Source organism: Haemaphysalis longicornis, unplaced genomic scaffold, assembly GCF_048455015.1.
Source record: "Haemaphysalis longicornis isolate Haplotype H1 unplaced genomic scaffold, Haemaphysalis longicornis Haplotype H1 scaffold_14, whole genome shotgun sequence".
NCBI lineage: Eukaryota > Metazoa > Arthropoda > Arachnida > Ixodida > Ixodidae > Haemaphysalis > Haemaphysalis longicornis.
Genome location: NW_027526245.1, coordinates 14,301,391 through 14,328,363, shown reverse-complemented (window position 1 = coordinate 14,328,363; position 26,973 = coordinate 14,301,391). Strand labels below are relative to the sequence as shown.

Here is a 26,973-nt window from a genome sequence, read left to right as displayed (position 1 = left end):
TCCCCCCTCCGGCGATGACAAAGGTCAAGGCACGGAGTGTAATTAGGATTAAAGGGACACTGAAGTGAATTTGTCAAGCTCCCGTGTTTGCTTGCACTGCGTAGACTGGCTCAAATTAGCACACTTTTCATCGTTTATCCGGTTGACAAGTCGGTAATTATTTTACAAAGCGTGAAAGAAGAAAAACTACCGTGCGTGGTTTGCGGCGGCCGCACCAACTAAAGGCTGTGACAACGGGAGGAGACGCACCGTGATTGGACGATGCCCAAGGTTAGCAACCAAACAAGTTTCGGTTTCGGTTCTGTAAAACAATGGGCTTGACAGCCGACAGCATCGTTGGATGGGCATTCTCAATATCTCAGTAATCGTCGTACTGCGCTTCTGCCATGTTTTCGGCTGTAAAATGCATAAGATAAGCCTCCCAGGACAGCTTGGAATCGTAGCAATCACTAGCCGAGGCCTACGCAGTAGATGAACGCCCTCCGCGTCCCCGCAGACGCTCAAATGCCATGCGCTTTCCCCCCATATTTGGAGCTTGCCTCACTCATGCCTGTATGGTAAAAAGCGTGTTAGCACCAGACCAAGGGTCTGTTGATTCTGGCCTGTGTCCACTGACTGCCCGCAAGCAGTCGGTGCTTATGACAACAGCACGCCAACGAGAACTCGCTAGCACGCCAGTGTTAGCCTGCGCGCGTTATGTGAACTAGTTCGTGGAGCAGTGAACATTGTGAACTCAGTATAGAAAACATCCGCGGAAAACGAAAAAGTTAACTTATGAAAAAAAAAAAGGAATGCCCCGCAGGGATTTGAACTCGTGACTTGCAAAACAACTTGCAATGACATAACTAGCGCTTCTGACCACTCGGCCACAGGCGAGCGCTGCCGACCTTGGAAATATAAGGTATATAATGTAAGTGTAGACCGCTTATAACGTATGTCGCGGGAGCCGCAAAAAACCGCACTATAAGCGATACCGCACTATAACCAAAACACGCGCTAATTCAACCACATCGCCACCTATCTCTCAAGTCAACCTATATTTATCATCACTCAAACACACAGCACTTAAAAACGAAGGCACGGTCTATATTTCGTATTATTTTTAACATCAGCCGCTGCTGCAGGGCAAAAAGCGCAGTCTCACAAACGGCGAGCGCGGCTTTAACTTCCGTTGTGTTTGTTTTGAAAGACCATGGCTGCGTTTTTAGCGTCTATGAACAGATGCCGCAAGACGTGATAAGAACGCCAGCGGGATTTTTTTTTTTTTTAACCCCACCTTGTGTTCACGATGCCAAAGGCGGCTGCTTATCAGCGCAACGTACTAGTACGGTGGTGGAAATCTTCGGCTTCGCGAGGCTCAAATGTTCGGAAAGGGAAAGAGCGGTGGCTTATCTGCAACAACGTTCTAAAGCGTGAACCGCGTGGTAGATTTGGTATCGCGAAAACGTGCAGTGCACGCCAGCGCGGATACAACTGGCGCGGTGTGGGCGGCGCGGTAAGAGGCGGCAACATGGCGTCGGCACTGGCTGTGAAGCGGTGCAGGCAGTTCCAGTAAGTTTCAGCGACCGCTTCTAACCGCTCGCTGACATGCCGCACGGGGCGCAAGCGAAAGTGCTCATGCAAGAAAAGAGCTAATAATGTGGGCGAAAAGTGGAATATAAACTGCCATCCACGCTGCTTGTGAAAGCGCCCATCAAAAAATACCGCGGTGCTAAGCCTAAACATCTCTGGCGCGGCTAGCCGGCTCGGAGCGCTGGGAATCTCCCGCCATTAGTTACGCGTCTCCTCATTGGTGCAAGTCGTCAGGCTCCTCCCACCGCCACGCGAAGAAGCCACCGCGAGCGCGGAATCGTCGACACAAGCACAAACCCCCCCCCCCAAAAAAAAAAAAAAACTCGCGCGCAACGCCGATGTGCACGATTCGTGCGCGAAAACGGGCCATGCGGTTCACGATTAATAAAACCAACTTGCCGCGCGCGGATGGGGAGTCTGTCGCTATCTTCCGAGGTGCATCAAGCAAGGTCAGTTGTGGTTATCAGGTACACACGAACTAAAGGGTGCCTATTTTTTTTTCTTTGGGTGTCTACGTTAGAGGAGGGCAAGGGGTGCGCGGTGCGTCAGATGGCCGATTTCATACTTTCTTTTTTCTTTTGCTACCCTAAAACGATGCCTCAGCTGCGCCGGTCGATCAGCAGACCCGCCGAAAAACCGCACTGTAAACGGTATTGTGCTTCGGCCAACCGCATCTTAAGCGGTATGCTTATGCATTGAGTTCTATGGGAGGCAAACCGGTGGTCGCAAAAACCCGCGTTATATCCGGTCCCGCACTATAAGCGGTTACGTTATAAATGGTCTACACTGTATAACCAGTTTACACTTTTATTTAGTTTTAGCATTTCAAGCAGCTTAGGTGACTATTTGTTGTATTGCGCTCGTGCGGTAAGCGTCCCCCAAGTTTCCACAATATCTCACGTCTAGCAATTGCATTTATTAGACGGAAAAGCGTTCGCAGATGCGTAGTCGTGTTGCTGACCGCTGTGCTTGTTCGCCCAGCGCGGAAAAGTGCTTCCCGCACCCTAGTTTTACGCTGTACGGTAAAAGTATCACATGATTTTATTTCCTTAGTGCTTATATTGACTTCGCTGACTCTTCTCCCGCCTTCTAGAGGCCTTATACTTTCCTACTGGCGTACCTGTCAGCGAAGCGTCGCATGTGCGCTTGCGCAGCGCTTGTGTGAAGCGACCTTGACTTGGAGCTAGATAGTGTACAAACTAACGAAGTAAAGAAAGGCACATTCTTCCATTCACAAACGTGTCCTGGCTTCGTTTCAACTGAACGAACGAATTGCGACGACCCGTCGGCGGCCGGCGGACGATTTGCCAGCTTATTTGCCAGCCAATTGCCAGCTTATCTCCTTTTGACGTCACTCGAAAACGCCACAGAAAATGGGCGAGGGTGCAGAGAGGAGGACAGTGTTTTCGAATTGATTTTTCTAATAAATAAATTCGCGTAAACGCGCCCCGAGTGGTCGAAACAGGGCCTTGGGACTCCGGACTATAATTTGCGCTCGTAATCCCGCAATGTTTACAAATCACTTCAGTGTCCCTTTAATAAATACATATTACAACAACAACAACAGAAAGCTGACGCCCACATTGATGGCACTGTGGCTTGTTTGTGTCTGTTAAAAGGTATGAGTGTGTGATGTGTGTGTGGCTAATTCTCAGTGAATACTATCTACATATTCAAAGCGAAGACACATTTGTTTCCGTGCTGCAAGACCAAACCAAACTCTTAATGTGCCAGTACCAGATCTAAACGAAGCGACAATACCGACAATACTGACAATACTGACAGAATACAACAGTCACAATACCCCTTACCCCTGTGACTGACAATGCTCCTGTCGTCGCTTATGCCCGTAAGAGCGATCACGAAGCACGCAGAACCGCATTCCCGGATAGCCTCTGTTGGCGTTTGAGCAGTCTACCAAGATGCAAGTGTTATTTTGAAGTGCCCTAAGCATACCTAATACAGCAGAATCTCAATGATACGATTCTGGGTGATACGAATTTAGGGATGATACGAATTTCTGACAAGTCCCAGTGAAATTGCGTTGTTTGCAATGGGAAAAATTTCGGCTGTTACGAATGGACCTGTGTGGCCCGGCGGATGATACGAACGAGCCGGCGAGGTGCCCGACTGCCGAGAGAGCAAGCGAAGGCGACGTACGGGCTCTCTCTCCCCTCTTTGTCACTCTTTCACCAGGAACGGCCGTGCATTCGACAGGCGCGCTGATGCCGCCGCAAAACCACCCGCACACAGCGCGGGGCTCGTCCAGCCACAGCAACATGGCAGCGGCTTCGGTCGCAAAGTTGTCCTGGGCGCTCGAGCCACCGCTTCTAACCGCCACCAAAAATGCCGCTCAAAGCACACACGAAGTTTCTTGTGCGGTAAATGAGCTAACAATGCGGGCAAAAACGCCGCTATAGAACATCATCCGCACAGCTTGTGAAAGTGCCCATGAAATATCTGCCAGGGTGCTAGGCCTAAACAACTCCGGTGGAGCCAGCCAGCTGTCTTGAGCGCTTTGAAACTGCTGCCATGAGGCGCACGCCTTCCCATTGTTCCCTTTGGCACAAGTCGTCAGGCTCCTCCCACTGCCACGCGCGTTGCGTGTCATTTTATGAACGAGGCACAGGCGGCCGCGGGTGATTCCGTGACAATATTGCACGCGCAACGGGGACGCGCACGAATCGCATGCAAAAACACTCCTGTTGTGAACTTGGGCACCGCGAGTGAGGAGACAAAAGTCCAGAAAGGACCACTCGGCAACATGGAGGTTAAAAAAAAAGCACAAAAATGTCACAGATTTCTTCACACTAAAGTAGGAAAAGAAATAAACACAAAATTTTTTTGGTGTTCAATTTTTTCGGTCTGTGTTAGTTCATACGAATTTCGGATGATACGAATATTTTTCGTGGTCCTGCAAGATTCCTATCATCGAGATTTTACTGTATTTGTTTCAGACATGACCATAAAAAGTTGTTGAGCGCGCGGAAAGGCAAAAAGAAGTGAGAGAGGACCAGAATACTGCATGACCCCACATCAGCCCTGCAGTGCTCACCCCGTAGACGCCGCAGAGAAGCAGCGCTGGTGGCGCAGCCATCACGAAGCTCGAGGTGTACATCCCTATATACGGTGTCATTACAAGTTTACTTGACTGTAATACAGTGTATGTATATATGCATACATATGCATAGGTTCTGCGCAAATATGTCGAGACTGCTGCTGTGCGGGGCGGACTAGATTCGGGTAACGACGGTACAGCATCTGCGGGTTGCCAGCCCCATTACGATCATTTTTATTTTAACGTCAAGATGTAGTGAAACATTCATATAACAAACTGATTTCCATTTCCTGTATAAGCGGGCTGAACTGTATGTGTATATATATCATGTAATCATGTAACTGTGCTCTGATGAAGGCAAGTATCAGTAAACATCCTTTGCTGTGTATCCAACCCTTTGCTTGTATATAAAAATCTTTCAGAAATCCGCCGAATAGCACTGGCAATCAGGACTGCAACCGAGTCCCTTGTCCCGTATCTTTCTGTTCTGCTATATGTGCACTGTTCTAGGGCATTCCCATCGAAGTGGGCAGATGGAGAAGGTCTCCCTCTGCAAAAAGAGAGAGAGAGAGAGAGAGGGGCGCACCTCCTTGTGGGGGATGATGTGGGGCACCTTCTGGAGGAGCACCTGCGCCGCCTTCTTGCCCTTGTCCAGCTCGGCCATGAACACGCTCACCTTCACGTCCCTGCGGGCAGAACAGCACGCACAGCCAGGCTGAGAAATCTCCCAACAACAGATTGCTGGTGGGCTGTGCAACCAGGCCAGCTTCACACTAGTGGCCCCACCTAGCTTATTCTTGGTTCGACCAAGTTTTCTGCATGGCACAATGTACGCAGTTTTCTGCTTAGCACAATGTACGCAGGCTCGTAACGCCGGGTCTTCCGCAACTGGCTGCTGTTTTGCCGCCACTTCATCGGCGCGATATTCGGGACTGGACCCAAGTCCCTCGCGCCCTTCCCCTTCTTCAGGAGTGACACTTTTGTGTAAGCCCATCTCTCCCGTCATCGGAGACACAGCTGTTGCACCTCGCATGGACTTCCGAACTTGCCGCTCAAAGTTCTCCTAAGTGGCAGAGCCGGGCCGTTTCGTCCTCAGGCTTTGACATGGTACCCTTTTGGATCTAACATCTCTCTCATTAGCACCAGCTTTAACTCGCAGCAGGCGGCTTTGTGAACCCAGCGTCTGTAGCGCAAGTTTACTCTGTGCTTCCCACTCGAGGCACAAATGCATGTGAACTGGCAAGCAGAAGAGCATGCGAGATCGCGCCATGAATGCTGGACAGTGCGTTCTCGAAGGTCTATGCGAGGCTCGGCTCTGCCTACGCAGCTGCATGAAGGTTGCCATATTTTCCGAGGTATAAGTCGCAGTTTTTTTCTGAAATTTTCGTTGGTGCGTCTTATCCATCAGTGCGACTTATGCATGGAATAAATCCGGTTCACGGCGGCCGCACGTGGCCAGCGCACGTTAAGAGACACAGCTCAATGGTCTAAATGAATCCGAAGCCCACCGCTACGGTGTTTCTCATAGCCCATATGTCGCTTCGGGACGTTAAACCAAAGAATTTGCAGCTTTTTCTAGTGAAAAACAATGTTAATGGCCTGCGACAACTGCACGTCACTTTCTGCCATGTGCAGTAATTGGAGCTCAGAATAAATTCAAAGTAATATCAAACTGGGTTACAAAAATAAAATGCAGTTACACAGAGAGAGTCTGAAGGAGGTCGACATGCTGCTAATTTTTAAAATGACAGCTTGCTGATTAGTTTCGATTTTCGGGCTGCTTCCGGTCGGGTCCCTTCCGTCCGCCATGACACCTTTATTGCGCTGATTTACGACAGCGGTGGCCAAATCGGTTTCTACAAAACATTCCATTTCTACAAAAACAGTTGTAGCGGGGTTCATAAAGGCCGGAATGATCCGTTCCGCGAGTGGGGACGATGTTAGCGAAGACTACATCAATGAGTCGGAGGACAACAGCGATGCGCCGGCGGAACTCCCACTTGAAGTTGCTGAATTGTTTGTTAGTGAGTGGAAGGAAGAAGACTTCGATGGTTTTGCCTAAACGTCGTCTGTAAGCATTGGCGGATCCAGAGGGGGGGTCCAGATGTCCTGACCCCTCCCTTAATCTTTGATTTTAAACCTCCAAGAAGATGACCACTCAGGTCGCAGAAAAAGGTGAATTGATTACTTGTTGTATTCCTTGTGTTTTTGCTTTCCCGAAATTTCAGTGAATAAATAAGGCTCCTCCTCCTCCTCCTCCTGCTCATCATCATCATCATCATCACTGATAAGAGCTGACCCCCCTCTCAGAAAAAGCCTGGATCCGCCCCTGTCTGTAAGTACATGCCATCTTTGTGCATCAATAAACCATTTTTGAGAAGTTAGTTGCGTCTAGACTTTGGACGGTATATGCACGTGTCTAGCCCTCCTTACTGGGCGATGCGTTGATAGGCAGCAGCCGCCGCAACCATGTACTTTCGCCGCTCTTTCTAACGATCTGATTCACTATGAGCTTACCTGATTAACAAGTGCGTCTTGTACACTGGTGTGTTTTATACACCGGTGCGACTTATATAGGTTTTTTTTTTTCAGAAAAACTGTCATTTTGAGGGGGGTGCGACTTATACAAAGGTGCGACTTATATACCAGAAAATGCACTATTCTTTTCTACCACTTTAAATTATCTTCACTGGTTTTAATGACTACGGTTTCCACGCCAGCCTTAACAGTGGGATACTTCGATGGGATTCCTCGATACGTGTGCTTTGGAGAGACAGGCACTTACGTCTGAGATCAATTACCGTGTGGCCATGGAAATGTCGTGGCAGTTCACACTTTCTTTCTGTAATTGCGAGCTTTCTGCCCTCAGTGTTCGTAATTCACAGCAGGGACGTAGCCAGAAAGGGCTTTGGGAGTTCAAACCCCCTCTGAAATTTTGTCTAGGCAGCGCGTACACGAGACTTACTGTTCCTTTCGGCAAAAGTCGGCCCTTCTCATAAATCAAACCCCTTCCAAAAAAAATGTCGGCTACGGCCCTGGGTGACAGCATGGGAGCCTGAGAGCACAAGCAGAACTCTCACTCTTGTAGAGCTCATTTAATCAAGAGCCAAAGTGATTCAACCACCCAACAGCCCAAGCTCCGAACCATCCACCCTCCCCTTCCCGTTTTATTACCAGCGTGGAATAAATGCTGGCACCGATAGTAAAAAAAAATGTGTTTTTGAATGCTAAAAGTATTCTGTGCCGAGTACCTAAAAAAATCATCTAATGCCTTCTGAAGAAACCAAAAATGCACGACTAGTTGCCTAAAACAGGGTTGCATCAGCCCAAGTCCTCGAGCAAAGACACATTTCTGACCCGCTGGAAGCAGTTAGGATTTGGAAAGGGGTCATGGAAGTGCAAAATTAAACAGCAAAATCATCCAGCTCTCTATCTAACGATGACTATGGCTGAACGTCAAGCTTTGCTCGTGCGAAATAGAATAGGATCAAAAGACCGAACTGCATGCTGGTCAAATTCAAAGCTAAACTAGGCAAAGTTTAAGTTCAGAAGGCAACCAAGGAAAACCAGATGCGAAAGCTTTGCAATAAACCTTCATCGTTAAATGGAGAAGTGCATGATTTTTTCAAGCATAGGTGGCAGCTTGTACACCTCGACTGCAGCATTCAGTTGTGAAAATGAGGGCACGTTTTTTGGCACCCTCCTGTGCCTCGTCCTTTGCCCACGCAGAAATTGTTTTTTGAAAAACCATTAACCAACTAGACAGCAACCATTGCAAGTCTTATAAAGTAATGCTTTTCCACGACAAGCAATTACGTTCTACTATCGTGCGGTATTTATTCTGTAAACGATTCCTGATGACTGTAGTACAGTTAAACCTCGATGTAACGAAGTCGGCAAAGCTCGTAATTTACTTCGTTACATTGAAATTTCGCTAATTAAAATTCACGGTTAAAATGAAGTGTTCATCTTGTGAAGCGTTTCCTGCAAAAGAAAATGTGGCGCACATACACGGCTGGCGCACTGTTTCTGTTTCCATCGGAGCTTAATCGTCTACGACGCAGCCGCGGAGACCACCCGCGCGTGTGCATTGCTTCAACGACCACTTCTAACCTCTCGCTGAAACGCAACTCGAGGTGCAAACGAGAGGGGCATGCGAGAAAAAAAGCGGACAACGCGGGCGAAATTTTCACCATAAAACGTGATACGCGCCACTTACGAAAGCGCCCATCTTCCGCAGCGGTAAGCCTACTCGTCTGGCCAGCCAGCATCCCCAAGTGCTTCGAAGCGAGGCGCGCCTCCCCATTGGCGAAACCGGTCAGGCTCCTCCCACTGCTGCGTGCAAAGCGAGTCACTTCCTTGCTGCGGCAGAAGCCGCCGCCTGTGCGCAATCGTGGACGCGGGTGTGAAAAAAAAACGCGCGCGCAAGGCTCATAAAGTTGCACAAATGCTTGCTGGAACAATGAAACCCAAACAGCATGAGCGAACTTAAACGCAGGGCAAAGCGGCGGCATGCGGCAGTGGCGGCCCCGCCAGAGGCGATTAGGCTTACCACGGTGGAGGATATTTGATGGCGCTTTCGTCATCCATGGCTTTCGTAAGCGGCGTGTTTACTGTGAAAATTTCCTCCACGTTATCAGCTTTTTTTTTCTCACATGACCCTCGAGTTGCGTTTCAGCAAGTGGTTAGAAGCAGTGGCTGGAGCTACCCACATCGCGCGGGTGGTCTCCGCGGCTGCGTCAGCGCGCCCGTGGCTTGCGGGGCGCGTTTTGCGTTTTTGCAGGGAGAAAACGCTCCATGCGGTTCATGCTGATCCCCGTGCAGACGAATAAGCTCCGACAGAAACAGCAACAGTGTGCCAGCCGTGCATGCATGCCACGCAGTTTGTAGGCAAGGGGCTCGCTGCATCCCCGGCATTGGGCGGTTCGTGTTGCCGTTCACGTTTTATTGAGATTTTATTTCGGCGATTTCTTCTCCAAAAATATACCTGTACAACTTAAATTTCGTGCGTAGTTCTCCATGCGTTACTTGGTGTACTATTGCTACCTTTCCATAGCTTTTCAATGACATGGATGAAGGCCAGGACACCTCGTGGGGCTCAGTTCTGCACAGTGTTGCCCCCCTCAAACAGCCCAGTGGCCAAGGCTAACGTGAAGAGCAGACATAGTGCACAGCAAGCAAGGGTGCACCTATGCGTTACTTGGTGTACTACTGTTACCCTTCCATAGCTTTTCAATGACATGGATGAAGGCCAGAAGCTATACAGGACACCTCGTGGACCTCAGTTCTGCACTGTTGTCCCCCCTAACAGCCCTAGCGGCCAAGGCGAACGTGAAAAGCAGACATAGTGCACAGCAAGCAAGGGTGCACCTAGGCGTTACTTGGTGTATCATTGTTACCTTTCCATAGCTTCTCAATGACATGGATGAAGGCCAGAAGCTATGCAGGACACCTCGTGGGGCTCAGTTCTGCACAGTGTTGCCCCCCCTCAAACAGCCCAGTGGCCAAGGCTAACGTGAAGAGCAGACAGTGCACAGCAAGCAAGGGTGCACCTATGCGTTACTTGGTGTACTATTGTTACCTTTCCATAGCTTTTTCAATGACATGGATGAAGGCCAGAAGCTATGCAGGACACCTCGTGGACCTCAGTTCTGCACTGTTGTCCCCCCTAACAGCCCTAGCGGCCAAGGCGAACGTGAAAAGCACACATAGTGCACAGCAAGCAAGGGTGCACCTAGGCGTTACTTGGTGTATCATTGTTACCTTTCCATAGCTTCTCAATGACATGGATGAAGGCCAGAAGCTATGCAGGACACCTCGTGGGGCTCAGTTCTGCACAGTGTTGCCCCCCCTCAAACAGCCCAGTGGCCAAGGCTAACGTGAAGAGCAGACAGTGCACAGCAAGCAAGGGTGCACCTATGCGTTACTTGGTGTACTATTGTTACCTTTCCATAGCTTTTCAATGACATGGATGAAGGCCAGAAGCTATACAGGACACCTCGTGGACCTAAGTTCTGCACTGTTGTCCCCCCTAACAGCCCTAGCGGCCAAGGCGAACGTGAAAAGCAGACATAGTGCACAGCAAGCAAGGGTGCACCTAGGCGTTACATGGTGTATCATTGTTACCTTTCCATAGCTTCTCAATGACATGGATGAAGGCCAGAAGCTATGCAGGACACCTCGTGGGGCTCAGTTCTGCACAGTGTTGCCCCCCCTCAAACAGCCCAGTGGCCAAGGCTAACGTGAAGAGCAGACATAGTGCACAGCAAGCAAGGGTGCACCTATGCGTTACTTGGTGTACTATTGTTACCTTTCCATAGCTTTTCAATGACATGGATGAAGGCCAGAAGCTATACAGGACACCTCGTGGACCTCAGTTCTGCACTGTTGTCCCCCCTAACAGCCCTAGCGGCCAAGGCGAACGTGAAAAGCAGACATAGTGCACAGCAAGCAAGGGTGCACCTATGCGTTACTTGGTGTATCATTGTTACCTTTCCATAGCTTCTCAATGACATGGATGAAGGCCAGAACCTATGCAGGACACCTCGTGGGGCTCAGTTCTGCACAGTGTTGCCCCCCTCAAACAGCCCAGTGGCCAAGGCTAACGTGAAGAGCAAACATAGTGCACAGCAAGCAAGGGTGCACCTATGCGTTACTTGGTGTATCATTGTTACCTTTCCATAGCTTTTCAATGACATGGATGAAGGCCAGAAGCTATACAGGACACCTCGTGGACCTAAGTTCTGCACTGTTGTCCCCCCTAACAGCCCTAGCGGCCAAGGCGAACGTGAAAAGCAGACATAGTGCACAGCAAGCAAGGGTGCACCTAGGCGTTACATGGTGTATCATTGTTACCTTTCCATAGCTTTACAATGACATGGATGAAGGCCAGAAGCTATGCAGGACACCTCGTGGGGCTCAGTTCTGCACAGTGTTGCCCCCCCTCAAACAGCCCAGTGGCCAAGGCTAACGTGAAGAGCAGACATAGTGCACAGCAAGCAAGGGTGCACCTATGCGTTACTTGGTGTACTATTGTTACCTTTCCATAGCTTTTCAATGACATGGATGAAGGCCAGAAGCTATACAGGACACCTCGTGGACCTCAGTTCTGCACTGTTGTCCCCCCTAACAGCCCTAGCGGCCAAGGCGAACGTGAAAAGCAGACATAGTGCACAGCAAGCAAGGGTGCACCTATGCGTTACTTGGTGTATCATTGTTACCTTTCCATAGCTTCTCAATGACATGGATGAAGGCCAGAACCTATGCAGGACACCTCGTGGGGCTCAGTTCTGCACAGTGTTGCCCCCCTCAAACAGCCCAGTGGCCAAGGCTAACGTGAAGAGCAAACATAGTGCACAGCAAGCAAGGGTGCACCTATGCGTTACTTGGTGTATCATTGTTACCTTTCCATAGCTTTTCAATGACATGGATGAAGGCCAGAAGCTATACAGGACACCTCGTGGACCTAAGTTCTGCACTGTTGTCCCCCCTAACAGCCCTAGCGGCCAAGGCGAACGTGAAAAGCAGACATAGTGCACAGCAAGCAAGGGTGCACCTAGGCGTTACATGGTGTATCATTGTTACCTTTCCATAGCTTCTCAATGACATGGATGAAGGCCAGAAGCTATGCAGGACACCTCGTGGGGCTCAGTTCTGCACAGTGTTGCCCCCCCTCAAACAGCCCAGTGGCCAAGGCTAACGTGAAGAGCAGACATAGTGCACAGCAAGCAAGGGTGCACCTATGCGTTACTTGGTGTACTATTGTTACCTTTCCATAGCTTTTCAATGACATGGATGAAGGCCAGAAGCTATACAGGACACCTCGTGGACCTCAGTTCTGCACTGTTGTCCCCCCTAACAGCCCTAGCGGCCAAGGCGAACGTGAAAAGCAGACATAGTGCACAGCAAGCAAGGGTGCACCTATGCGTTACTTGGTGTATCATTGTTACCTTTCCATAGCTTCTCAATGACATGGATGAAGGCCAGAACCTATGCAGGACACCTCGTGGGGCTCAGTTCTGCACAGTGTTGCCCCCCTCAAACAGCCCAGTGGCCAAGGCTAACGTGAAGAGCAGACAGTGCACAGCAAGCAAGGGTGCACCTATGCGTTACTTGGTGTACTATTGTTACCTTTCCATAGCTTTTTCAATGACATGGATGAAGGCCAGAACCTATGCAGGACACCTCGTGGGGCTCAGTTCTGCACAGTGTTGCCCCCCTCAAACAGCCCAGTGGCCAAGGCTAACGTGAAGAGCAAACATAGTGCACAGCAAGCAAGGGTGCACCTATGCGTTACTTGGTGTACTATTGTTACCTTTCCATAGCTTTTCAATGACATGGATGAAGGCCAGAAGCTACACAGGACACCTCGTGGACCTCAGTTCTGCACAGTGTTGTCCCCCCTAACAGCCCTAGCGGCCAAGGCGAACGTGAAAAGCAGACATAGTGCACAGCAAGCAAGGGTGCACCTATGCGTTACTTGGTGTATCATTGTTACCTTTCCATAGCTTCTCAATGACATGGATGAAGGCCAGAAGCTATGCAGGACACCTCGTGGGGCTCAGTTCTGCACAGTGTTGCCCCCCCTCAAACAGCCCAGTGGCCAAGGCGAACGTGAAAAGCAGACATAGTGCACAGCAAGCAAGGGTGCACCTATGCGTTACTTGGTGTATCATTGTTACCTTTCCATAGCTTCTCAATGACATGGATGAAGGCCAGAAGCTACACAGGACACCTCGTGGGGCTCAGTTCTGCACAGTGTTGCCCCCCCTCAAACAGCCCAGTGGCCAAGGCGAACGTGAAAAGCAGACATAGTGCACAGCAAGCAAGGGTGCACCTATGCGTTACTTGGTGTATCATTGTTACCTTTCCATAGCTTCTCAATGACATGGATGAAGGCCAGAAGCTATGCAGGACACCTCGTGGGGCTCAGTTCTGCACAGTGTTGTCCCCCCTAACAGCCCTAGCGGCCAAGGCGAACGTGAAAAGCAGACATAGTGCACAGCAAGCAAGGGTGCACCTATGCGTTACTTGGTGTATCATTGTTACCTTTCCATAGCTTCTCAATGACATGGATGAAGGCCAGATGCTACACAGGACACCTCGTGGGGCTCAGTTCTGCACAGTGTTGCCCCCCCTCAAACAGCCCAGTGGCCAAGGCGAACGTGAAAAGCAGACATAGTGCACAGCAAGCAAGGGTGCACCTATGCGTTACTTGGTGTATCATTGTTACCTTTCCATAGCTTCTCAATGACATGGATGAAGGCCAGAAGCTATGCAGGACACCTCGTGGGGCTCAGTTCTGCACAGTGTTGCCCCCCCTCAAACAGCCCAGTGGCCAAGGCGAACGTGAAAAGCAGACATAGTGCACAGCAAGCAAGGGTGCACCTATGCGTTACTTGGTGTATCATTGTTACCTTTCCATAGCTTCTCAATGACATGGATGAAGGCCAGAAGCTATGCAGGACACCTTGTGGGGCTCAGTTCTGCACAGTGTTGCCCCCCCTCAAACAGCCCAGTGGCCAAGGCGAACGTGAAAAGCAGACATAGTGCACAGCAAGCAAGGGTGCACCTATGCGTTACTTGGTGTATCATTGTTACCTTTCCATAGCTTCTCAATGACATGGATGAAGGCCAGAAGCTATGCAGGACACCTCGTGGGGCTCAGTTCTGCACAGTGTTGCCCCCCCTCAAACAGCCCAGTGGCCAAGGCTAACGTGAAGAGCAGACAGTGCACAGCAAGCAAGGGTGCACCTATGCGTTACTTGGTGTACTATCGTTACCTTTCCATAGCTTTTTCAATGACATGGATGAAGGCCAGAACCTATGCAGGACACCTCGTGGGGCTCAGTTCTGCACAGTGTTGCCCCCCTCAAACAGCCCAGTGGCCAAGGCTAACGTGAAGAGCAGACATAGTGCACAGCAAGCAAGGGTGCACCTAAGCGTTACTTGGTGTACTATTGTTACCTTTCCATAGCTTTTCAATGACATGGATGAAGGCCAGAAGCTATACAGGACACCTCGTGGACCTCAGTTCTGCACTGTTGTCCCCCCCTAACAGCCCTAGCGGCCAAGGCGAACGTGAAAAGCAGACATAGCGCACAGCAAGCAAGGGTGCACCTATGCGTTACTTGGTGTATCATTGTTACCTTTCCATAGCTTCTCAATGACATGGATGAAGGCCAGAAGCTATGCAGGACACCTCGTGGGGCTCAGTTCTGCACAGTGTTGCCCCCCCTCAAACAGCCCAGTGGCCAAGGCTAACGTGAAGAGCAGACAGTGCACAGCAAGCAAGGGTGCACCTATGCGTTACTTGGTGTACTATTGTTACCTTTCCATAGCTTTTCAATGACATGGATGAAGGCCAGAACCTATGCAGGACACCTCGTGGGGCTCAGTTCTGCACAGTGTTGCCCCCCCTCAAACAGCCCTAGCGGCCAAGGAGAACGTGATGAGCAGACATAGCGCACAGCAAGCACGGGTGCACCTATGCGCTACTTGGTGTACTACCGTTACCTTTCCATAGCTTTACCATGACATGGATGAAGGCCAGAAGCTATGCAGGACACCTCGTGGACCTCAGTTCTGCAGTGTTGTCCCCCTCCCCCCCCAAAGAGCCCTAGCGGCCAAGGCAAACGTGAAGAGCAGACATAGTGCACAGCAAGCACGGGTGCACCTATGCGCTACTTGGTGTACTACCCTTACCTTTCCATAGCTTTACAATGACATGGATGAAGGCCAGAAGCTACGCAGGACACCTCGTGGACCTCAGTTCTGCAGTGTTGTCCCCCCCCCCCCCAAAGAGCCCTAGCGGCCAAGGCAAACGTGAAGAGCAGACATAGTGCACAGCAAGCACGGGTGCACCTATGCGCTACTTGGTGTACTACCATTACCTTTTTCTCCAACTCCCTTCTTTAGACACTGCCACGCTTTCCTTTCTTTCCCCACCGGGTTCGACCTCTCTCGAAGAATACGCCATTGCCCTTGCAATAGAGCACGCTACTCTCACTGTTCCTACCAGCACGCCAGTATATATCTTCTCCGACTGTCAGTCAGCCCTTCGTAATTTCGCTCACCATGAGACTCACCCACACACTACTGAATTCGTCACTCCGATACTTGCATCGAATCCTCGGCCCCGCTTCACACTGGTTTGGGTTCCTGGCCACGCTGGCATGTGCGGAAACGCCTTAGCAAACGCGCTCACCCGAGTACCTTTCCCGGGTCCGCCCATGTCCTGGCCAACCTTGTACCACCCGCCGACTGTTCGTATTCAACACCGTGCTTCCCGCCGTTACCAATTACACGCCCAACGCCTATCACGTACCCTGTACCCACCCCCCAGTTCCCGTCTAACTCGTGAGGCTGCGTGCCTTATTCGGCAAGCTCAAACCTCTTCACTCCCCTCCCATCACATTCTTCACCGCATCTATCGGCGCCCTGGTCATCCTTCCTGTCCCACCTGTTCTTCCTACCCATCCATCCCTCATTCTTATTGGGACTGCACCCTGCCATCACTTGACCCATCCCTCGCCTCCATCACCTCCTGGGAGCTCTGGTTGTCTCCCCCGCCGACAGTAAACATCCAGGCTGCCCAGGAAGCTCTCTACAAACACGTGCACCGGATTCGCACGGACATTCTGGAGTACTACGTGGATCCGGTGAATTGAACTTTGAAATTAGGACCTGGACTTAGGTCCTGCGGAAATAAAATTTGTTCTCTCTCTCTCTTTCCATAGCTTTACAATGACATGGATGAAGGCCAGAAGCTATGCAGGACACCTCGTGGACCTCAGTTCTGCAGTGTTGTTGCCCCCCCCCCTTAAGAGCCCTAGCGGCCAAGGCAAACGTGAAGAGCAGACATAGTGCACAGCAAGCACGGGTGCACCTATGCGCTACTTGGTGTACTACCGTTATTTTTCCATAGCTTTACAATGACATGGATGAAGGCCAGAAGCTACGCAGGACACCTCGTGGACCTCAGTTCTGCAGTGTTGTCCCCCCCCCCCAAAGAGCCCTAGCGGCCAAGGCAAACGTGAAGAGCAGACATAGTGCACAGCAAGCACGGATGCACCTATGTGCTACTTGGTGTACTACCGTTACCTTTCCATAGCTTTACAATGACATGGATGAAGGCCAGAAGCTATGCAGGACACCTCGTGGACCTCAGTTCTGCACTGTTGTCCCCCCCTAACAGCCCTAGCGGCCAAGGCGAACGTGAAAAGCAGACATAGTGCACAGCAAGCAAGGGTGCACCTATGCGTTACTTGGTGTATCATTGTTACCTTTCCATAGCTTTACAATGACATGAATGAAGGCCAGAAGCTATGCAGGACACCCCACGGGGCTCAGTTCTGCACAGTGCTGTCCCCCCAGCAAGCAGCCCTAGTGTTCAAGGCTGGGCCAGCAGAGTGCAGCACTCACTTGATGAGCCAGTGGTCGGGCGGTGTGTAGCTGCGGCGGCAGTCCCGCTTGTACAGCAGCATCAGCAGCGTGTGGCAGGAACAGAACAACGGGTGCGTGCCCACCGACTTGACGTCTGCAGCAGCACGGGGAGGGGGACGTGTGGATCCAATTCCTCCCACTGCCTGTTGACAACTGCCCCAATGAGGAAGCACGCAGCTCAACAGGTACACACCAATTGCCTCTCCTTCGCAGCTTTCCGGCCTGGCCAAGACATGACCAATGACCTTGGTCACACAAGCACTGGTGTTTGGTCACCGCCGATCTGCCTAGACCTAGCCCCTTCACTGGGGCCCATTCGGAAATGACGGTTTTACTCGGGGGTAGCGCGCAAAACATAGAGCTCTTGCTGAGTAAAACAGTAACTCAAGGCGGCAACGCCGCTGCTATACTCAGCAAGAGTTCTGTGTTTTGCTCGCCACCCCCCCCCCCCCCCCCCGAGTAAGACGGGCATTTCCGAATGGGCCCCAGTGACGAAAGTGGAAGGTGCGGTTATTAAGCAACAAACAAAAAAAATGGGCTGGCGCAATCTTCACACGTAACAAATTGCACAATTTCACAGATCCCCGTGGCCAAAGTAGCTGGCACGTGGCACCTCTTGGCCATCAATGTCACGCCATACTATCTGCCAGGTCACTCTAGGGACTTTATTATAATTAAATTACACTAACGCTTGTGCCGCTATATCAATGGTTTCCAATGGGCATTAGGTGTTTGTTATATCAAGGCTTCCCATGTACCGAAGCTGATTACAGGATTCCCATGTGAGGAGACACAGCGAGACCCAATGAAGTGTGGCCCAACCCACCGATGAGGCCTGCCCAGAGCAGGCGGAAGACGAAGAGGTTGAGGAAGGCCGAGAGGGCGACCAGGTCCTGGAGGGTGAAGGGCCGCTGCTGCTCGTACAGCTCCAGGTCGTCCAGGATGGTGAGCAGGTGGGTGGCGCAGTCGCAGAACAGCTGCAGCAGCAGGAACTCAGGCCCGTTCGCTTTGGAGGTGAGCGCCAGCAGGTCCAGGAAGGCCCGCGGAGGCCCCACGCTCCGGATGAGCCGCCACAGCCCGCACAGCACCCACTCCTGGTGGCACAGCCCTGTCGTGGTGCGCGTTGCCGCCGCCGCTGCAGCAGCAGCCGGGGGGAGGGGGACCCGGGGCGCTCCCTCACTCACCCGTCAGGATGTCCAGGCGCAGCTGGCTGAGGCTGGCCAGGGCGGCCTGCAAGAGGGCACACACCAGGGCCACCGCCGACACCTCGGGGCTGCCCAGCCGGCGGTACGGCTGCATGCTGCCGCCACCGCCACTGGGACCGCCCCCACGACCGGCCGACAGAGACCCCAGGGCCTTCTTCAGCAGCCCCGCTGCTAAGGGCAAGAAGAGGCAAGGTGGTCACCCTCGTTCGGCCTCCTTCTAGAGGGCACAGCGTTGCCACACTGAGCGCTACTCTAAAACCCCACGTCATTTCCAACAGAGACAGAACACCTCCGTCTCGTCCCATATTTTGCCGCTTTCAAAAATCCCCTCGAACCAACTGGCCCCGATTTCACTGCTGATGCAGTATAAAACCCCAGTTTCCCTGTAACAGGCAACTCCCGAGATAGACAATGCACCCACTACTAGGAAGGTGTAAACAGTGATTTTGGCTTCTGAACCAAGAGACGATTCTGTTCAAATTGTACTGCTGTAGTTGCTGCGGCCGCTGCAGACGTTGCACGGCACTTTTTTCTTCAAGGCTTTACAAATTCAATACTGCTTGAGCGACCAGATTCGTGGTGAAGAGTGTGTTCATTTGAGCCCATCTATGCAATGCAAATACAAGGAAGGGTCACCACAGTGTCCATTTATGTGGCAAGGTGACCACACGGAAAAGGGACCCCTGAGCAGTGTGGAAGCGAGCCTGTTGGCGCAGGCTTCTGTCGGTGCCTTCCAGCTCGGCCGCCAAACACGCACACTGTGCAGGACTCACCCGAGGCGGCGGCGGCCGGCGAGGCGGGGTCGGGCGGTGGGGCCTCGTCCCCCTGCTGGGCCAGGAGGTCGGCCAGCGGCTGGAACAGCACCCCGACCAGAGGCCCACTCCACAGGAGCTGCAGCTGCTGACGCACGCTCGGCAGGGACTCGTGCAGCCTGCGGTGCCCAGAGAGAAGACCTCTGCACCCACCAGAAAGCTTGTGCCTTTCCTTTCTGTTACCATGGGTCTTCCCTTCATAGAGTAGTGTTACGTTGGCTCTGTGTTGCCACAGCCCAGGTTGCCACATTCCCTTGGGAAACGCGCACGTCAGGATCGAGTAATTGCAGGGGCTGCTCACTCTCAATTTGACACAGGCCCCGTCGACATTGGCCGGCTGCTCAGCACAGCTAAATGACTGGCAGTCGGCCATCGGCTCCACGGCAGCAAGGTGCCCATGGTGTACCAAAAGAATCATTCTCGTAATCATTCACAAAGCTGTGTGCACAAGTCAGACTACTCGGGGACAAACGTGTGAGAACACTGCTACGAAGCACCAAGGACTGGGCTGTGGCTCGACAAGTTGATGACAGTTTGGCCGCCATGGCCCCTGGAAACTTAGTTGGCCCTCAGCCGTGTCCTCTTAGGAGTGAAAACCATTAGGCAAGCAGCACGCCAGCCGACTGCACTCACCGTGTTTGCCATTACTCATAGAGAAGTGGCTGTCTTCTGTTACACAATTATTTGTTTTCTCTCTTCTCTTGGCTAATTTTTTACAGGTATCTGAACTATATTATCGCACCTATTCAGAATGCTTCATACTCATACTTCATCGTCAAGAGCACGAAGGTCATGCACTGCGTGTCGGTTATTGTAGTCTCTCTGTTGTCTTCGTCTCTGGGCGGCATCCCTGTCATTGAATTCTTTCACCTGGGGCCAATCTGGAACAAGGCTTTGAGCCGTGGCTGGCACACGAGTTCGGAGAGAGCGTCCCATGAGCAGTTGAGCCGGGCTGTAGCCAGACACACCGGGAGTGTTACGGTATGCTAGCAGAGCCAGAAATGGGTCTGTGGCCTTCAGAAACAACTCCTTGATTGTGCGAACCATGCGCTCTGCTTCGCCGTTGGACTGCGGGTAGCGTGGACTGCTCGTGACATGTGTGAAACCGTACGTCTTCCCGAAGTCCTCGAAAGCTTTACAGGAAAACTGTGGCCCATTGTCTCTGACGACCGTCACCGGGATGCCGTGTCGGGCAAACGTGCTCTTGATTGCAGAAATAACGGCATCCGCAGAAGTGGACCGGAGTGTGATGACCTCTGGGTAGTGAGAACGGTAGTCTACAACCACAAGGAAATCTTGATTAGCAAAATGAAACAAGTCTATGGCCACCCTCTCCCACGGAGCTGATGGTGTCTCGGTCGGAATCATGGGCTCACAGCGTTGGACACGTGTAGAAGCACATGCTGGGCAGTTCTCTACGGCTGCTTTAACCTGGCTGTTGAGACCGGGCCACCACACAGTCTCGGGCCACCGCCAAGCATCGATTGACGCCTTGATGACCATCATGCAGCAGGTTCACGATGTCTCTGCGCAGTGCTTCGGGCACAACTAGACGTCCGCCCATGAACAGCAGGTCCTCGCATATGGTGAAGTCCCCACGGTGCTCCCAGTAACGAGTCATGTTGAGCGGCAGCCGGTCCCGTCGAGGCCACCCCTTCATGCTGTATGCTTTCAGCATTGAGCACTCGCCGTCTGAAGTTTGGTGAGACCTGAAGTCTTCAAGACGTACGGCCAGGGTTGAAGGAAGGGCTGCCACGACCAGAGACACAAAAATTTCTGTGCTGTCCACTTTGGACGTAGAAGAGCCTTCAGGATCCCTAGAGAGGGTGTCTGCAGTGGCCAGGTACTTCCCTGGAACATACTTGACGGTGAACTGATATCGCATGAGCCTTATGCGAAATCTCTGGATGCGAGGGGGCATGAGGTCAAGATCGGCGGAGCCAAGCAACCTGACGAGCGGCTGATGGTCTGTTTCAACGACAAAGCTGAGTCCACGCAGGAATTCCTCAAACCTCTCGATGGCCCAAGAGACACCAAGCGCTTCCTTCTCAATCTGACTGTACCGCTGCTCAGCGGTAGTCAGTGCTCTTGACGCAAACGCGACAGCTTGTCGCTTTCCTGTCTCTTGCTCCTGCAAGAGAACCGCGCCTAGCCCGAATGAACTGGCATCTGCCGACACAAGGGTGGGTAGCTCCGGATTGTAGCTGGCCATACAAGCATTAGATGCCACCATTCTCTTCAATGTCTCGAAAGAGGTCGCTTGCGCTTGGTCCCAGGTCCAGACCGCATTCTTGTTCAAAAGGAGCCGAATCGGTGTAGTGACGGCAGACAGGTTCGGCAAAAACCTTCCAATGTGGTTCAGCATGCCCAGGAAACGACGGACAGCTTGCGTATCTGTCGGCGGTTTCATGTTCACAATAGCAGATACCTTGTCGGGGTCAGCCGAGATGCCAGTGGCGCTTACTACTACACCAAGGAACTTGACGGAAGATACTCCGAAGGAGCATTTCGAGGCATTCAACGTAATGCCCGCTTGTTCTAACTTGCGAAGGACTGCTTGGAGTCTGCTGTCGTGCTCGGAACGGTCCCTGCCGAATACTAGAATGTCATCTACCATGTTCACACATCCCTCCAGACCCTCTAGAATCCGAGACATTTGGCGCTGAAACACTTCGGGAGCGGAGGTGATGCCGAAGGGCAGGCGGCGGTAGCAGTAGCGACCAAACGGGGTTATGAAGGTAGTCAGTTCCTGACGGCTTTCAGATAGCCTTACTTGACGAAACCCCGATCTTGCATCAAGTTTCGAGAAGACTGCGGCATTGCCAAGACGCCCAAGTACCTGGTCCACCGTGGGCATAAGGTGTCTCTCCCGGAGAACTACTTGGTTCAACTTCGTGAGGTCGACACAAATTCTGTATTCTCCATCTGCTTTGGGTGCCAGCACAATACCAGCACACCACGGGGTTGGCACTGTGACTCGCCGGATGACCCCGTCCCTTTCCATCGCGTCTAAGTCCTTCTTGACTACGCCTTCGAGGGGAATAGGGATGCGCCTAGGAACGCTGAGAGAAAATGGAACTGCTCCAGGCTTGATGCGAATGTGGTATTCTTCAGGCATCTCGCCAAGGCCTGAGAACAGCGAAGCTGCGGCCTTGTCGGGCGTTGAGGGCCTGTTCGGAGCTTCCGCGTCTTCCACGGTGTCAACAAACTGGACGACTCCCAGGTCCACTACCGCCGAGTACCCCAGCAGAGGAGAGTCAATGTCTGCTACCACGTACAATTTTTTGCATACCGTCCGGCCTTGCCACGACAGGGTAGCAGGAAACGTCCCGAGCAACTTTAGGCGGCAGCGGCCCGGCCCCATCAACTGTTCATTATGGGGTTTGTCTAGGTCTACTGGGCACCCCGCGAAGCTCGGAGGTACGACCGAAACGTCCGCCCCAGAATCCACCTTGAATTGAAGGGGGCGTCCGTTGACATGAACAACAACGTGCCGGCGTTCTGTTTGCGCTGCATCCACGGCGCAGAGCTGGATTTGGCTTAAGCGCCTAGTGCTATTCGAGCGGCAAACCGCCGCGAAGTGTCCATTCTTGCGACAGTGGTTGCATGTGGCCCACCGTGCTGGGCACTCAGATCGCGGATGAGGGGCGTGGCTGCAAAAATCGCATGCCGACTTCGGGCCGGCGCGGTACTCGGGAGACCGACAGACGTTACTTCGTGCAGTTTCGCGCGCTGGAGCGGCGGCCATTCGGTACTGCTTATTCGCAACGGCGTCGACGTTCAGTGCGTCTGGTGCGAAGCCTGTCCCCTAACGCCGCCTTTTCTCATTTTCAGCGTCTTCGTACTGACGCACTTGGATGAGCGCCTCGTCCAGTGTAAGCTTTGGATTGCGGCAGAGCTGGTCGGTCAAGCGAGAGTCAAGCAACCCTACGATAAATCTGTCCCGAACCAGCCGGTCGTCAATTTCCCGAGAGGCGTAGTTGCATTTCTTCACGAGATTTCGAAGCGCCGTGAAAAACGCGTCGACTGACTCGCCTACCTCTTGCGTGCGCTTGTGGAACCTGCTCGATTCGTATACCTCGTTGACGGGGTGTACAAAATATCCCGAAAGGCTCGTTGTCACGCCGGAGTACAAGCGATAGGCCTCAGCGTCTGACATGAGAGACGAAAGCACCTCGCGACCTTGGGGACCCATACAGTAGAGGAGCGTACGTACAGTCGCCAGCAAAAGTTTGCGGGATGTGCAGCGCGTGGCGGAGCGGCGCAAAACTGCATTGCTGCGCCATCTGCAGCTAGCAAGCGCCGGGTCGAGGGTCAAGGAACTGGCGTGTTAGGCGCGCTTTGCGCATGCCTGTCCTTTATTTGTTACCGGGCATCTCTGATCGCTCGCTTACCCGTCACATGCTTTCGATATTTGCGGCAGCTGCGGTGGCGCCGCGTGACCATCACCGTCGTTGTGCTATCACTGGTGCTACAAAATGCGCAGCCCGCGGCCGCCGTTTGCGCGGCGCGCAACGTTGAATAAATCTTAGGCTATGTTCAGACTATCGACGCAAAAGCCATATCGTGATCCATGGACGTAAAAAGACGGCATATCACGCTGTTTGGTAGATTGAGACATGAAATGACATCATTCTTTAAAGTTAGTGACGACAGTTGCGGACAGTCTGAACTCGGCCTTATCTTTCAAGAGGCAGTGGTGGTTGAATAGGAAATACTTTTATTTTATTTTTAACCTAAGCACCGATAAACTGTCAGCTGACCCACAATTGCCGTTGTAGTCGTCTCAGGGGCTAATTATCACAAAATGTTCTTTGGGGTAGTTCCAACAAAACAAGAGTTACAGCCGTTTTCTGTAACGCTACCTCCTCCTTAGTCTGTCATGTATTGAATGCCGCATCGTTTACGGCTTCCCTAAAAACTAATTATGGCAAGTAAATGTGATTCGCCGTAATGCTAACTGTCGTCCTCGCGGCCAATTCCAGTATGATGTTTACATGAGACCTACATTACATTGAGAGCCAGAAAGTTTGCTTTTCCGCAAGATTAAATTTCCCGACGCGACTTCTTTTTAAGCACATCTCAAGTACGCAGTTTCCAACAGGTAGCCTTTATTAGCTCCTGTAAAATAAATTTAGTCGTGGACCATTACATCACTTGGAAGATAAGATTTATTGAATGCTGCGCGCCGCGCAAGCGGTGGCCGCGGGCTGCGTATTTTGTAGCACCAGTGATAGGAGAACGACAGCGATGGTCAGGCGGCGCAACCGCGGCTGCCGCGAATATCGAGAGCATGTCACGGGCAAGCGAGTGAACACAGATGCCCGGTAACAAATAAAGGACAGGCATGCGCAAAGCGCGCCTAGCCCGCCAGTTCCGTGAGCCTCGACCCGGCACTCGCTGGCTGCAGATGGCGCAGCAATGCAGTTTTGCGCCGCTCGGCCACGCGCCGCACATCCCGCAAACTTTTGCTGGCGACTGTACCTTGGTTTCTTCGGGGGCGGAGGTCAGCCCTGAGGCGAAGGAGTAATCCTCGAATTGTTGAAGCCACGCGGTCCATTGGGCTGTGAACTGCGGCGGAGTTCGCAACGTGAAGCTGGCAATCACGGCGGAGGCGGCGGCTGGGTTATCCACCATGTTGCACGGTTGTCACAAGATCCCACTTCTGACACCATGTAGAGACGCGCCCAGGTGGCGCGGACGCCGCTAGCCGGGCCGAATGTGGGCGTGAAGCCCGCGAAGAATGACGCAACCACGCGCAGTTCACGAGCAGCAAAATGCCCCGTTTAATCCCCACCAATGCCTTTATACAGAGTGGGGGCGCCACCTTCCAGTTACTCGAATCAACAGGTGGCGTCCTCTACAGCATGCACCAGCAGTTCATCACCGATCGGCAAAGATGTGGCATTTGCCTCCCGCAGTCCACCATCCTGCGCTGCAGAACCTGGCACTGCCGAGGCTTCCCCTGTCCCCAGACTCTTTACCCTGGCCGTTCACAGGGTCCATAACGCCAGGCTCTGCTCAACAAATAAACGTTCATTCTCTCTCCCAGAGAATCCACGCCCGATTTCTGTCACAGTTCAGTCATATTGGTCTTGCTTGCCACCAGCTGTTAGCCAGCCAGTTTCCTTTCTGTGCGTGGCTATTCCTCAGAGGTCTTTCGAGTTACACCGTCCAATTGTGACAAAGTCTGCAACAGTCTTGGAATTTAGTTTTGCCAGCACTGCAGTGCTACTGCAAAGGAACCATTTGTATTGCATGACAGCTCCTTGGCCAGCCCCGTTTCTGGCACTCACTCCATTTCTGCAAGCTGGGCTCCCATCGCAAATCAGATGATGAAAATAAAGGCGTTGCTGTTCTGGCTGGCTCCGACAGCGTGCAAACAAAGCACTAAACGTACTCCGCACTCCGTGATTTTGTTGTTGAGCTGTGTTCAGACCTTTTTTTTTGCGCTCCTGGTGCGGGCCATACGATGGACCAGTACATGAGCTACACAGTTGGTTTTAGAGGGAAGGTGATGATGATGATGATTTAGGGTTTTATGGCGCAAGGCCGACGAGGGCAAAGAGCGCCATGACAATGGTGGGATGCTATGAGACGATATTAAAATGGAATCTGTAAAAAATCTACTACATTAAAATTAAACTATGGAAGTTGGTGCACAGGGCCACAATTAAAAGTAAGAAATATTGGTATGCAAGGTGTTAAAAACCCCACAATACCGCCATTGTTTTGTGACGGAACATGAGGCCAAGTGAGATCATGGGGAGTATGTTATGCACTTTAAGAAGTCAACATCGGCAAGGTGATTAAAGACTCTTCTGTAAGAAAACATGGGACTATCTGATAAAAATAATGAAGGGTGCAAGGGTATGCAATGAGTGTACATTTCTTGAAAGTGACGTTTTCTCTCCATGTTGCACATCTCGCATTCAATAAGCATATGAAGAACTGCGAGCTGCCCCCCACACCGATGACAGTGTGGCTTGTTTGCGCCTGTTAAAAGGTATGAGTGTGTGATGTGTGTGTGGCCAATTCTCAATCTGCATAAGGCTACCTCCACAAATCTGTCATGTTTTTCAGCAGGGGGCTTTTCTATTTTGGGTTTAACGACATGTAGTTTATTCTCTGCTTCTCTGTCCCATTGTTGCTGCCAGTGGTCCCGCAGCTTCCTTTTTACAAAAGGTTTCAGATCTCGATATGGGACCTTGTTTATGTCTATGCTGCTTCGAAGGGCGGCAGCTGCAGCACTACGGTCAGCAGCTTCATTTCCAGGAATGCCGCAATGGCCAGGAACCCAGCAGACTGTGACAATGAGTTTCAGGCCATAAGCAGAGTGGAGAGCTCTTAAAACACAATTAAAAGTAGGGTTTCTACTGACCTTCCGAGATGAAAGATTTGAGACAACACTGAGAGAGTCTGTGTATATAACTGATTCCTTAACTTTGTTTCGAAGAATGTGGTTCAAAGCCACTAGAATACCGCGCGCCTCTGCAGTGAATATACTTGTGTTCCTGTTCATTGTTTTGGATATATTAAGTAGGCGGCCATTTGCAGCACAGGATACGGTTGTGGTAGTTTTTGAAGCATCTGTGTAAAATTCAGCTGCCTTGTATTCGTCACGGAGGAACAGAAAATGCTGAGTGATGACAAAGTTTGGTACATTTTTCTTTTGAATTTCTCCAAAGGACATGTCACAGTGAATTGGGAAAGTGTCCCACGGAGCGACCAAATCATAAACTGAGGTACAGTAGACATCAGTGAGAGGAACTTGAAACTCGCTGACGAGGTGTGAAACTGCCAGTGGGAAAGGTGGAGCTATGGATGGTCGGTTTTCAAAGAGATGATCAGTTGTGTTATTTTTCATTATGGTATTCAGAGG

The 26,973-nt window shown here is 51.6% G+C and overlaps 1 protein-coding gene across 7 annotated transcripts in view; it reads right to left on the bottom strand.

The window, feature by feature from the left end:
* The window catches only part of LOC144165153 (ubiquitin-protein ligase E3B), a 185,111-nt gene that overhangs the window by 63,843 nt on the left and 94,295 nt on the right, over positions 1–26,973 (bottom strand). For 6 of the 7 annotated variants that reach the window (XM_077695256.1, XM_077695255.1, XM_077695254.1 and 3 more), the window contains 5 exons: positions 19,053–19,210; positions 18,259–18,450; positions 17,901–18,182; positions 17,054–17,168; positions 5,217–5,316 (listed from right to left, as the gene is read on the bottom strand). In XM_077695256.1, coding sequence (XP_077551382.1) covers positions 5,217–5,316; positions 17,054–17,168; positions 17,901–18,182; positions 18,259–18,450; positions 19,053–19,210 — 847 coding nt within the window. The remainder of the gene's footprint in view (positions 1–5,216; positions 5,317–17,053; positions 17,169–17,900; positions 18,183–18,258; positions 18,451–19,052; positions 19,211–26,973) is intronic. The other variant, XM_077695253.1, reaches the window with a different exon arrangement.